Source organism: Podarcis gaigeae (assembly GCF_964106915.1).
Source record: "Podarcis gaigeae genome assembly, chromosome: 10".
Taxonomy (NCBI): Eukaryota; Metazoa; Chordata; class Lepidosauria; order Squamata; family Lacertidae; genus Podarcis; species Podarcis gaigeae.
Genome location: NC_139686.1, coordinates 33,603,875 through 33,616,290, shown reverse-complemented (window position 1 = coordinate 33,616,290; position 12,416 = coordinate 33,603,875). Strand labels below are relative to the sequence as shown.

At 39.2% G+C, this 12,416-nt stretch overlaps 1 protein-coding gene across 13 annotated transcripts in view; it reads left to right on the top strand.

The window, feature by feature from the left end:
• Positions 1-9,796, top strand: part of CNOT4 (CCR4-NOT transcription complex subunit 4) — a 54,660-nt gene extending 44,864 nt beyond the window's left edge. For 4 of the 13 annotated variants that reach the window (XM_083698625.1, XM_083698623.1, XM_083698624.1 and 1 more), the window contains 2 exons: positions 7,516-7,728; positions 8,427-9,796. In XM_083698625.1, the coding sequence (XP_083554751.1) occupies positions 7,516-7,728; positions 8,427-8,728 (515 nt within the window). In that variant the 3' untranslated portion in view covers positions 8,729-9,796. The remainder of the gene's footprint in view (positions 1-7,515; positions 7,729-8,426) is intronic. The other 9 variants (XM_083698619.1, XM_083698627.1, XM_083698630.1 and 6 more) reach the window with 3 other exon arrangements.
• Positions 9,797-12,416: the final 2,620 nt, after the last annotated feature.

Sequence of the window (12,416 nt, the reverse complement as noted above, 5' to 3'; positions counted from 1 at the left end):
TTACTGCAGGTAGACCACGAGATCACAGCCCCTTTAGCATATATTTTTTTCATTTTATTTTTTAAAAAGACTTCTATATTCCCACTGGCAATACACTGCACAGGTGAATTATAGACTTCAGATAGCAGATGAGATGGTTAAGTGCCTTGAATATTTTATAGAAAGTTGGGCCTGGCATCAGCACATGATGTTGTCAGTCAGATGCTGGAGCCCAAAGGGCCCCAGCTGAGTCCACTGCTGCTCTGGGCTGGGCAAAGTTATTCCGTTTTGCCATTCTGCACTGCTGAGGAGCTGGAGCAATGGCTATATACTGTCAGCGCGCTCAAAGTAGTATTGCTTCAGAATAATGCCATAACAGGAAAATGGGTGAGGAATTAAAATAGACTTCAGCGCTCTCTGCAGTCACTCTACTTCTATCTGCACCAAGCAGCAAGGAAAAGTTCTTAACTAAGCAGACTCATAATTCCACTCATCCTTTGCTTTTCAGTGCTAAGGAGCTCTGAGCAGTTGCAGCAAAGGAGCCAGTTTAATTGCTTTCCCGTGCCCCTGATACTGTGTTGATTCCCAGTGATGCTATGTCAGGGACTTTGGGAAGGGATTAAACAGACAGCTTCCTGACTTACTGCAGTTGTTCATAACTCCTCTCACCACAGAGCGGAATGGAGGGAGAGGAATGCTTAAATGGCCCACCTGGGCTGTATAGGGACCCTTTAAAGATTTGCTTGCTCTGGTGGAGTGGCTAGCAGTCTAGAAGAACAAATGAGCTGTCTGTTTTGTGTCCCATATAGCAGCTCTCTGGAGCAATACTACCATATTTTTCGCTCTATAAGACGCACCAGACCACAAGACACATCTAGTTTTTGGAGGAGGAAAACAAGAAAAAAAATATTCTGAATCTCAGAAGCCAGAACAGCAAGAGAGATCGCTGCACAGTGAAAGCAGCAATCCCTCTTGCTGTTCTGGCTTCTGGCATAGCTGCGCAGCCTGCATTCGCTCCATAAGACGCACACACATTTCCCCTTTTTAGGAGGGAAAAAGTGAGTTATAGAGCAAAAAACACGGTACATTGGGGTCGTAGAGAAATGCACAATAACAGCTTCACATTGCATACCTGGTTCTCCTCTCTGAGCCACCACTGCTGTTGATGCCTCTGCTGCAACTCTGGACATCCCTGTCAATAAGTCCATCAAGGGTATGGCCATTGCAGGGGACACTATAGCCACTTCCCCTAGGTCCCCTTCATATGTTTAGCTGGCTTTGGATGGAGTATAAATGTTGGTGATGGATTGTGATAAACCTGTGTCTGTTCTTCATTACCTCTGATTGTGCATGATGGGGGTGGGGGAGAGGTGGGGCGGGGAGGTAAGATTCCCCCATGGAAAATTGATATGCATAGGAAACTAGCCTTTCGGGGAGAAGGCTGACTTAGAGCCTATCTCTCTGGCGCCTAGTTTTGTGTGCAGGGACTTTTTTTGCATGGAGGAGCAGTTGTTTCAGCAAGCTTATATCTGCTGTCTGAAATGTACAGTTGAGACACAGATTAGCCACCTAATTTGCTGTTTCTTAGAATTAAGTCTTAGGTGTTGCAGGATTACTGTGTCCCACCATCTGGCTTTGGTATAAAGCATCTGACAGTGAAGAGCTTCGAACTATCGAAACTATCAGAGAGAGTTTGATAGTTTGTCGTGTATTCAGAAGTCCTGAATGTGTGCTAGAGAAGGGTTTACTAAAGTCCATTCTCCTATGAATCTGTGTTTGAATTTATTTGAACTAGACTGCTCCAGTCTGCTGGATTTCGGTATGTCATAATGTATCACCTCATGTCTGGGTTTTCATCTCCATCTAGTGGTGGAAAAGCAGAATTGCTACCTGTGAGATAAATATGAGTCTAGTATCTTAGATCAGCTATCTTCAACCCTTTTAAACCCAGGATCTATTTTTAATTCAAACATGCATTTTGGGATCCATTACTTAATTTTTTACCATATATTTGCATGATGGTTGTGCTTCTGTTGCAACCTACCTCGGATCAGTCCACACCTTACTGGTGTCTCCCAACACACCAGTTGAAGATCAGTGTATTTGTATTAATGCTTCAGGATTGGGATTTTGTGCCAGTTCCAAGCTGCTGACAGCCTCATGAGGAGCATACATTTCTTTAAAAGATGCTTTGACTAATATTTTGATCATGGTTGAAAATGCTCTTTTGCAATATTTAGCTTTCTCCTATAAATTTCTGCCATAGTTCTTATTTCTTCTTTTATTCACCACAGCTGAGGAACGAACAGGGAAGCTTTCCAAGTAAAATTGCTTGACTTGCATGTTGCCGTATCGCTTAGCATCTTCTACTATATTCAAATAAAAGTGGGTTGTTTGCCTTATTTATTTATTTCTTGGGGGTAAAGAGCAGAATTTCCATTTAATGTGCAAGTTTAGGGGATGGCCACTCAGAAAATAATTAACTTTCAGTAATGATTCTTCTGCTCACTTGGAGTAAGCCTTTTTGATCATAGACTAATGAGAAAACATGAATAAGGTGAGGCTACATGGTAATTAATATTGAAATATAAATATATTGGTGCAGATTATGTTTGAATAATGTTTATTAAAGATAGAATTAGTCAAAGGAAATTTAAGGATTCTGTAAATAGGATGGTATCTGATTAAGCCATACTCAGACCTACTGAAATCAGTGGACTTAAGTTAGTCATATCCATGTCAGTCTACTCTGAGAATGACTTGGTTAAATATGGCCCATACACTTCAGTTGAAGAATGTCAATTTTATAACAATATAAAAAACACTGTTGCTAATCTTCATTTAATTAAATGCATCAGCTTAATCTCTTAACTACTCGATCAAGAACAGTTTGTTAAAACACGGGAAGCATTTAGTTTTTAAATATTTCAATAATAAGATTTGATTTCACTTATTGTAGTTCAGGTACTAATATTCATTTTCAAGATTGTACATTTCTTCCTTAAGCCTTATTTACAAGGAAACAAAACATTTGCCGTCTTTCATTTCTTTGTGTTTTCATTGATGCAAAAATGGATTTCATTCATTAAAGTATTTATCCTCTGTCTCTTCTATTTAAAGTAACTATAATTTAAATAAGCTAGCATCATAACCCATGGTTTGAAATTGGGTGGTTTTGCAACTGACCATAGTTTGTATTAAACCGGTATTCCTTGGTTCAGATGAATTAGGAATTTGTGACTAGTTAAAGGTAAATGTTTTCCAAGACTTTTCTGGCTCATTCATGTCACAATAAACCATGTTGTTGTGGTGTTGGAACACCACCATTTTGTGTGTCAGCAGCTACTTTCTATTAGTAAACTTGTTCTGCGATCATATTAGCAAGGATTCCTTAATCCAGCCCATTGCCTTTTCTTATATTCATCACTTTATAGCAGATACATTTTTTGAAAGTTGGTGGTGTGCCTCTGCCTGAAATTCATGCAGTATTCCTGTAGCATAGATGACTTCTGAACAAGTGACAAATTACAGAGAGGCTGCTAGAAAAAAACATTTTTGCTTAGCATTTGCGAAAGTGACAAAGTAGTATCACACCATGCACTTGTGGATTACACATTTCTCACATCACACCCATTTCATAAGAGTAAATACAAAATTGACAGTACTTTGTCCTGTTTAAAAGTTGAGCTGCCCTAAATAGCACCTATTCTGCATTGTGGCTCAGATTCCATTCTGGTTTATAAAGGAATATAACTCCCCTCTTACTAAAATTTGAATACCCTCTTTCTCTTTACTTACCTCAGGAGAAGGGGAAGAACAAACACTGGGGGCAGAGTTAATATTTAAGGACAATATTGCTTAAAGTCAAAGATAATCCAGTTAAATATTTTTTTAGTTCAGTACTTGGAATGCAGGTTAATAAAATATATTTGAATAATACCAAAGCCTCACTATGTATTTTTTGCCTTTTGCAATATTGAACTTGGCTGATAAACAAAAGCTATTCCATATAGGCAGTATGGCCTTTCCTTATGACAGTTTCTTAGTATTACGCAGAACAGGTTAACAGAAGACAGTCCCACCATCCCTGACTGCTTGGCCGGTTTGAGTCCAACAATATGTGGAAGTCCCTCACCTTAATATCCTACTGACACCTGTATTCCAACTGCATGTAGGTCTTTGTGGGAAGGAAGCCGTGATAACACTATCTCTTGTGTAGTTGAGATTTCAAGGAAGACTGTGCCTGAGTTAGCCAATCCCAGAGTACTCGAGCACAGGGCTATATGTACTCTTAAATCAGGCATTCCCAAACTCAGTCCTCCAGCTGTTTTGGGACTACAACTCCCATCATCCCTAGCTACAGTAACAGGACCAGTGGTCAGGGGGTTTGGGGAGGCCTGTCTTAAATACTTAAGAAGAAAAAAGTTGCTGAACTAGAGTAACCCTTTCTGAATTCTACAACCTCTATTATGCATTTTCCTTTCACCTTGTTTCGTTTCTATCATTTATCTGCTCCTAACCATGGAGGAGAGGCCAGGACCAGCAAGGAGCCCTCAAGCCCCCATTCTACCTCACTAGAAATATTATGCAGCCATATTGTCACCCTGGGCTCCTTTGTGAAGAGGTGTAGAAAAAAAAAATTAAACATAATACTATATTTGGCTTCTGAGATTTCACAAGTCATTTATCACATATGCTCCAACCCTTGTCGTAAAAACAAAGAAGCCAAGGTTCTCAGTAAGCTAAATTCTGAGCCTGAAACCATATTCCCGTGTAGCAATTAATGTTTCTGCTGAATTAATGTGGTTAAGGTTAGCAGGGGAAGGACAAAGGAAATTCATGCTCCAGAAGGAAAGGGTGAAGAGGGGAGACAGAACCTTATTTAGTTAATGGTAGATAGCAAACTGGGAGTATTATATCTACACCAGATACCTAGTTGAGTGCACAGTGCACCTCTCAAAGCCTAGAGACTGCTTCTTTGAGCACTTGTCAGTATTTAAGAAGTATTTGTCAGTAGTTGAGGACAATCTTACTGCTTTTGTTTAGCCCTGAAGTGATAAGTAGTGTAGACCACCTGTTTCACACAACAGTTCCTGTGCAGTGGTAGCTGAGAGGTCACAATTTTTGTGCTTACTCTTACACACTGATACTAAGCTAAAATAGCTTTCATTGGTTTACTAACAACAAATATGGAGCAACCCAAATTATTTCACTCTCTGAGATGGGTGCTGTTTGCCTTTCAGTGCTTGGTAGTCCACTTCTTCTTTCCCATGACTTGAACAGCCTCCAGGGTAACTTCTTGGTTAAATATTGTCCCCATTTAAATAAATTACTGTCCATGCAGTAATTTGTTCCTCCGCCTATGGCAGACCATTTTCACTTATTTTGCAATTGATATGACTCCAAACTGTGGTCATTTTCACAAAGGGTTTCCATCTACCCCACGTCACCCTTCAGGTTTTGCTTTTAAAGTTTGCTTCTTGAGGAAGGGCAGTTATATACCCTTGGTTTGTGATTTGAAGGCTGCAATAGTTGTAACTTCAATGGGCGGTGAGTGATAAACATTGCTCCTCTTGCTTGTTTGCTCTTTTCCCCATTTCTCTCTTGACTCCCATTTCAGATCAGCTCAACTGTATATCTGGAAAGGCCTTCATGAGCATGTGCTCATCGGTACATAGTTAGACCCCCCTAAAAAAGGAATATAGACAGTCTTCTTGTCAGACATAGCTTGGGTAAATGCTCTTAATAGTGGGCCTTTTTACAGATATAGATTGAAATCTGTCTAATGATTCTTGAGGATTTTCAATCAGTTATAGAAAGGCTGTATACTCTGTCCAAATGCTGTTCACAAGAGAAGAAAGGTGACTCTGGATTACTAGTTCTAGAAAGTATTGTCAAGTAATTAATCCCTACTTTGTATTCCCCTCCCAAAACAATCTTTCTTACCAAAGATGAGGATTTGTCACTTTAAGTATCCAAACAAATATGACAACTTAAAAACAGTTGCAGCATTTATTTTATTTTCAAATTCTGGTTTGGATCCAGACTTGGCAAATGCCTGCAAGACCCACTACCTAAGCAGAGTCCCACTCACGAGACATTTCCTCTAGTGGAAGAGGGGGAGATGACTTTTCAGTTGCCTGCTTCCCCTTGTGTCCTCCAAAAAACAAAAAAACCCCACCTGCTCCATGTGGTTGGAGAACCCTCCAGAACAGCACAGGAGGTGGTGCTGGAGCCTTCAGGCCAAAGGGGAATCACCAGCAGATGAAACCCATCTCAGTCACTTGTAGGTGTTTAAATATAGAACTGAAATAACATACCTACAGAGATCAGCAGAACAAGAAAGCTCAAATAAATTGGGAATTAATGGTAGTTGAACAATAGATGACCATCTTAGGCTCTGTATGGAAATTCACAAATCAAAGGATCATATTGCAAAAAAAATTCAACATTCTGTTTTTCTAAGTACACGTGTCATGTCCAGCTTAACTTTTTTGTTGTTTAACCTTTTATAGAATTTGGATGTGTAATCAACATTTTTTAAAAACATAATTTTATAATGGGAATAAGCTGCTGTGTCCTAGGATTCATGTAGTCAAGCATTCTTTTGTTAACAGTGTCTACCTAGTTACCTCTGAATCTAATGCTTCCAGGATCTAATACTCAGAGGGGTACTGCCACTGGACATCAAAGTGCCATTTAGTTATCACAACTAGCAACTGTTGATAGGCCTATTCTCCATAAACTTTGCCTGGTCCTTTGTAAATGTGAACTAGTCATATCTCCCGGTTATGAATTCTCTAAGACTTGAAGTCTTAGTTGTGTGTTTGACTGGAGTTCAAAGAATGCCATACAAATATTCCTAATATTTCTAATATTAGTAGAGTAACGATTTAGTACTGGTCATTTCTCTTCCCTTAGAGAGACTGAAGCCAGTAGTCATGTATATGAGTGTGGTTCTTTAGTGTGTCGTTCATAACTTCAGAGCAGGTTGGAATTCATCTGAAAAGACTTAGGGATTTCCTTTTTCTTCAGAGTCTCTGTGCTAAAACAGGTTCTCCCTACCTCTGACAAAATACAAGTGATGTATAAAGTTTGCACAATTCTCTAACCCTGTTCAGATTCTGTAGCATTGTCTTGCATCTTCTTCAGTAGGAAGCTGTTAGAACTTCTTTGGTAAATCTAAAGAGATCTTGTCATTGGACAATGGGAGCTTTCATCTGAAGATGTTGTGTTTTTTCTTGCTAGTAATGAAAATCAGTGTGTTTTAACCATTGTGGTTTCAACCCTGATTTTCATGGGGAAGGACTAAGGTTTTTCTCCATCACATGCTTAAGTAATAGTGCGTACTGTGGCAGCCCAACATTCAAGCTTCATCTTGATTTATCATCATTGCCCCATTCTCTTGATAGGGAATCAGTGTTAAATGCTTAGAGAACCACCATCTTTCACTAAAAACAGCATCTGTTTCTAACTTCAGCTTTTTATTTTCTATCTTTCATTTTCTTTTTTCTTTTTTGTTGATAAATCTCCCAGACAACAACAGTTCTGTAGAGAGTTTAAATATGAAGGAATGGCAGGACGGGCTAAGGGCACTTCTACCGAACATTAACATCAACTTTGGTGGACTGCCCAATGCTACTTCCCCCTCCAACGCCAACCACAGTGTACCAACATCCAACACTGCCACCACCGACAGCCTGAATTGGGACAGCCCTGGCAGCTGGATGGACCCCGCAATCATCACAGGTAACAATTTCTCGCTCCTTCAGCTCCACTGAGAATTACCAAGTGCATATTTTGCACAAATTAATCAATGCCTTTTTTTCGAAAGAAAGAAAGAAAAAGCAACTCTATGCGGTGGTCTCTTCCAGCTTCCATCCACCAAACTTTCTAGAGGTTCAAGCATCTTTTTTTGGGGGGAAACCAGGCATTAGCCCCCTCCATCCCAATATCTGTTGCATGTTCAGCGTCTTCCCATCTTTAGACTTTAGTAGGTTGCCCTGTGATCTAATGGCTTGCCAGTTCTTTGCAATGAAATTCCTTAGGCACTGATACATTAACTGGACTCTTTTTCATTAAAAAGGAACATACTCCACTTGTTTATAAAGCTCTCTTATAAGGCTATTTGTGTTTCCCTTTTAAAGGCTAAAGCATGATTTGGAAAAAGGTAGAGGAGCATATGGTATCTGGTAGAGCTAGACTGTGAATAAATCTCTGGACGAATGTTGTAGAAAGTGTGAAAAGTTCTCCAAGGGGCAAATGTTTCTTGTGAAAGCTCAACTACTGTTTTGTCTGGAACACTGTTATAACAGTCCTTTGTACCAACTAATAATGTTTTCTTACCATTGCCATTGGTTAGGTTTAAGCTGACCTACTTCACATTTGAAGTTCTTGCTTGCTCTGACTTAACCTCTTTCTCCTCCTATGTTTTCTCTTCTTCCTAGGTATCCCAGCCTCCGCTGGAAACAGTTTAGACACCCTTCAAGACGACAATCCACCACACTGGCTAAAATCTCTTCAGGCTCTCACAGAGATGGATGGCCCCAGTGCTGCCCCGACACAGACCCCCCACAGTAACCCCTTCAGCACACAGATTCCTCTGCACAGAGCCAGTTGGAATCCTTACTCCCCACCTTCAAACCCCGCCAGTTTTCACTCTCCTCCCCCAGGCTTCCAGACAGCTTTCAGACCCCCCAGTAAAACCCCCACAGATCTACTACAGAGCTCAGCGCTGGATCGTCATTAGGAAAAGTTCAAAAACATTAGAAATGCAGGAATTACCCCACCCAGACTTCCTACACCCACCCATGGTCCCTCCTCAACCTCTTTCTTTCTGAAGAATCCAGTTCCTGATCAAAACTCTTCCCCACCAGCCTCCAAATGCAATGCAATCACAGGGTCATAACCATATCTCTTTATTTTATTTTATTTTAAGATTCTGCTAAGCCAGTGTTTGAAATACACTGATGAAATTTCTTTAAACACACAAAGAAAAAAGAGAGAGAGAAATCAAAAGTGCATAAAAAGGAAAATATTATTTTCATAAATCTTTTGCACGGAATTACTTTAGCCTAGCAGAAAATGTCAAGTAGGGGGAAATAATATAAAATTCAGAATCAAATGCAGCGATGTAAAAGCAGTTTAATATAAATGAGAGATTCAAGGTATAGGGAAAAAACCAGTGGCCTGGCATTTATTTTGCATTCTGTGTGTCAGTATGCAGGGAGATAGCCCCCCACCCTCTGTTTGGGAGGGTGGGACAGAATTGTCAGTAAGATTTGTCATGAAGTGGGTTGAAGGACAGTTTGCCTGTTGAAATAAACTGACATGTTGCCTTGTTCCTAAGAAGTGGTTTAACAGAGGGATATTTTAAAATTTTGGCTTTAGATTTCAAGTAAACGTAATGTTTTAAAAATATTCACAGATTTAATACCTAGCATATACATAATATAATTATAAGCAGCTGAAACACGAGTGATATTTACTTCAGTCTTTCTGTCTCCTTGTCAGTCTCTCTTTCTTTTTTTTCTTTTCTTTATTTAAAAAAAAATCACCTGATTAAGGCACTCTGGGATAGCACTGCATTGGGGCCACATGATCACCATCAGGAGCGCAACCTTTGACGACCTCTGCCTGCAGCTTTTACTTAACCTTGTAGTTTCTGGACGTTTGTGCAGTATTGAAAGACAGGAAAAGAGAAACAGATAAAATTAAACATGGTTATAACCTGACTCTAAAACTAAAAACAAGGAAATGTACCTCTTTCTTCAGAATTAAAACTAAAATCTTAAATAAAACAGAAAACTTGATGACAGCTTTTTGTGAGTTCTCCTCCTTTGATTTTGTGCTCATTTTTGTTAGTTCATGTGATGGGTTTGGCAGAAAACATGCTCTCTGTGCATGCCCCATTGGACTGTTGCTCTTTCTGCCCTAGTGCCAACGTTAGCTTTTCTGTGCCATATCTTGCCCAGCTTTACTGTATTTTCCTCAGTTAACACCCTGCTTTTTGGCAATGCTGTCTCCAGAGTTTTTAAATTTAGGGGAATTTCCAAAGCAGATTACAAAATTGTTTAGTGTATATTGCATATGGGGGCTTACATAGACCAAAAATACTTACTAGACTATGTTCTGTATATTCCCACTTTTCACACACTGCTGACTGTTGATTATTACATGGAACTGCACATATGCATTTAAAATACACTGAGAAATAGGGTTAATATATTCAGGAGAAAGTTCAATTTCTCGTTATTTGAGCTCAGAAAATCAGTGTGCCCTTTGTGCTGTAAACAATAAAATAATGCCTTCCATCACAGCAGCCTGGTTCAGACATAATCCTGGTCTGATAATGTAGGCTGCTTAAACCACAACTTCCAAACCAGGAAATTCTGTTTAAAGGGTTCTCTCCAGACCCAGAAAGCAGGCTGGAAGGGGAAGGACTTGAAGGCAGCACAAGGAATCTATATAGCTTGTTTCAAGGCCAAATAAACCATGTTTTATGCTTCCAGTTTCACCCCAGGAGAAAGCAAGAGTGAAGCAGTTTTATGTATTGTTTTAATCCATAGATTCTAAAGTGAGATTGCATATGTGTCTGATAATCCTACATAAAAATATACATCTTGCATTTAGGCACCCACTTAACTCTCACTAAAGACTGAAATCTTACCTTGGAGTAAGCCCAGCCTTTCTGTTATGAGGAATATATTGTTTTATATCAGGATGGCATGCCCCATAGAGCATAGTTAGAGCTCTATAGGACATCCCACCATCATCCACCTCTATGGCAAAGTTTAAAGTTGGTATGTACTCACCGTGTGCAAATAAGATTTGCATATTGTGTGCCTTTTTGGGAAAAGTTAACATTTAAAACCCAGGCATTTCTGTTGTTTACATTTTTAATTTGGTCTACACAATTTATAGGTCTAACTTTTGTAATGACATTCATTTTTATGAACATTTTTCATGAATGCAGTATTCTATCTCTGTGCATGTACAGTGTTGAATAGCACAGGCCACAAGTTAAAGAAAGTCTGGTTCAGATCAGATTTTCAGCCACGAAACACTTTGTGTGGACTTAAAACAAGCTGTTAGGCATTCGCATCTGATTCCATCTTCTATAATGGGGATAATTCTCAAAGTTCTCAGCCTGTTGTAAAGACTACTGAGAATGTGTGAAGCATTTGGGCACTTAAAATTTGTGTGTGTGTGAATGTGCACATACAGTCTTTCCTATTCAAGCTTTGATATAAGCTACTATCTATAAAATTAGCAAATATACTGGATATTCAAAGCAAGTTTTCTTTACATGAATTCCAAAACATTTTATCCAGTATGGTCACTTGTGCTTGCAGCCATAGAGCCATTGAAGATGCTTAGAAAAAGCCATGTAATCTTAGCTTACTAATGAACTAGCACTGACAACAGAATTTAATAGAAAACCGAGTTTATATAAAATAATCCTTGCATAATGAATGCATAAGCATTTGATACATACTGTGTATAACAACTTCCATGTTTGTTTAGCTGCAGTTGATTTACACACCAATTGACTTGCTTGGTATTACCAGAATTATTATTTTTGGGCCCCTGCTTTTGTTTATTGCTTTATGCATAAATTTAGGATGTACATCTTCTCCTCCGACTTTGATGCATATCTATATATAGATTTGAAAGGAATGGATGACACCTGTTTTAGTTCTCCTGTTCAGTTTACATTCTCTTCCTAACAATTATAGAAAGATGGTGGTACATTCAGTAGATGATGAATGGATTCTACATCACTCTGGAAAATATAGGTATTTAACCAAGTCCTACAATTCCACTTGTTGCTCGCAATGCATGGTTTGGTACGAGTTGTTTTCTGGGTCCCGAGATTAAAAAGTAACCAAGTAAAATGCGTTAACATAAATGATAAACATTCTATTGCATTAATATAATGTGAATTTCAGAATTTCAAATTCTGTGTCTGAAAGGGTTGACATGCAGGGACCTATTCAGTTGCATCCTAGATAATTTTTGCTCCCTAAGGCAAATGCTTAGTCACTTTGTGTAGATGTGACTCCTCACAAAAGGTTGCTTCATGTGTTGTATATAGCTTGCATTCTGCAAATGTAGATAAGTTCCAAGTTGCTGTTGAAAATCGCCTTCTCCCCTGCCAGTTGAAGTGTGTGAAAGGAAGGCTCTACACACGCCTGGATTCTCTCTGTGTTTAAACTTGCTCTGAGCTTGCCGCTAGTGAGGTGCTGTATTCGCCAGCAATAGGGATGTCTTGGACTGTGTGTCTCAAATGCAATTTTTCTAACTGTAGCAAATGTACCCTGTCAGATCCATCATCTTGAATATAAATACGTTACCATTATTACCATCTCTGGTTTTAAGTGATCTCTAGTTCAGGAGTGGGATACTTTTGGCCCTCCTAATGTTGCTGAACTAAA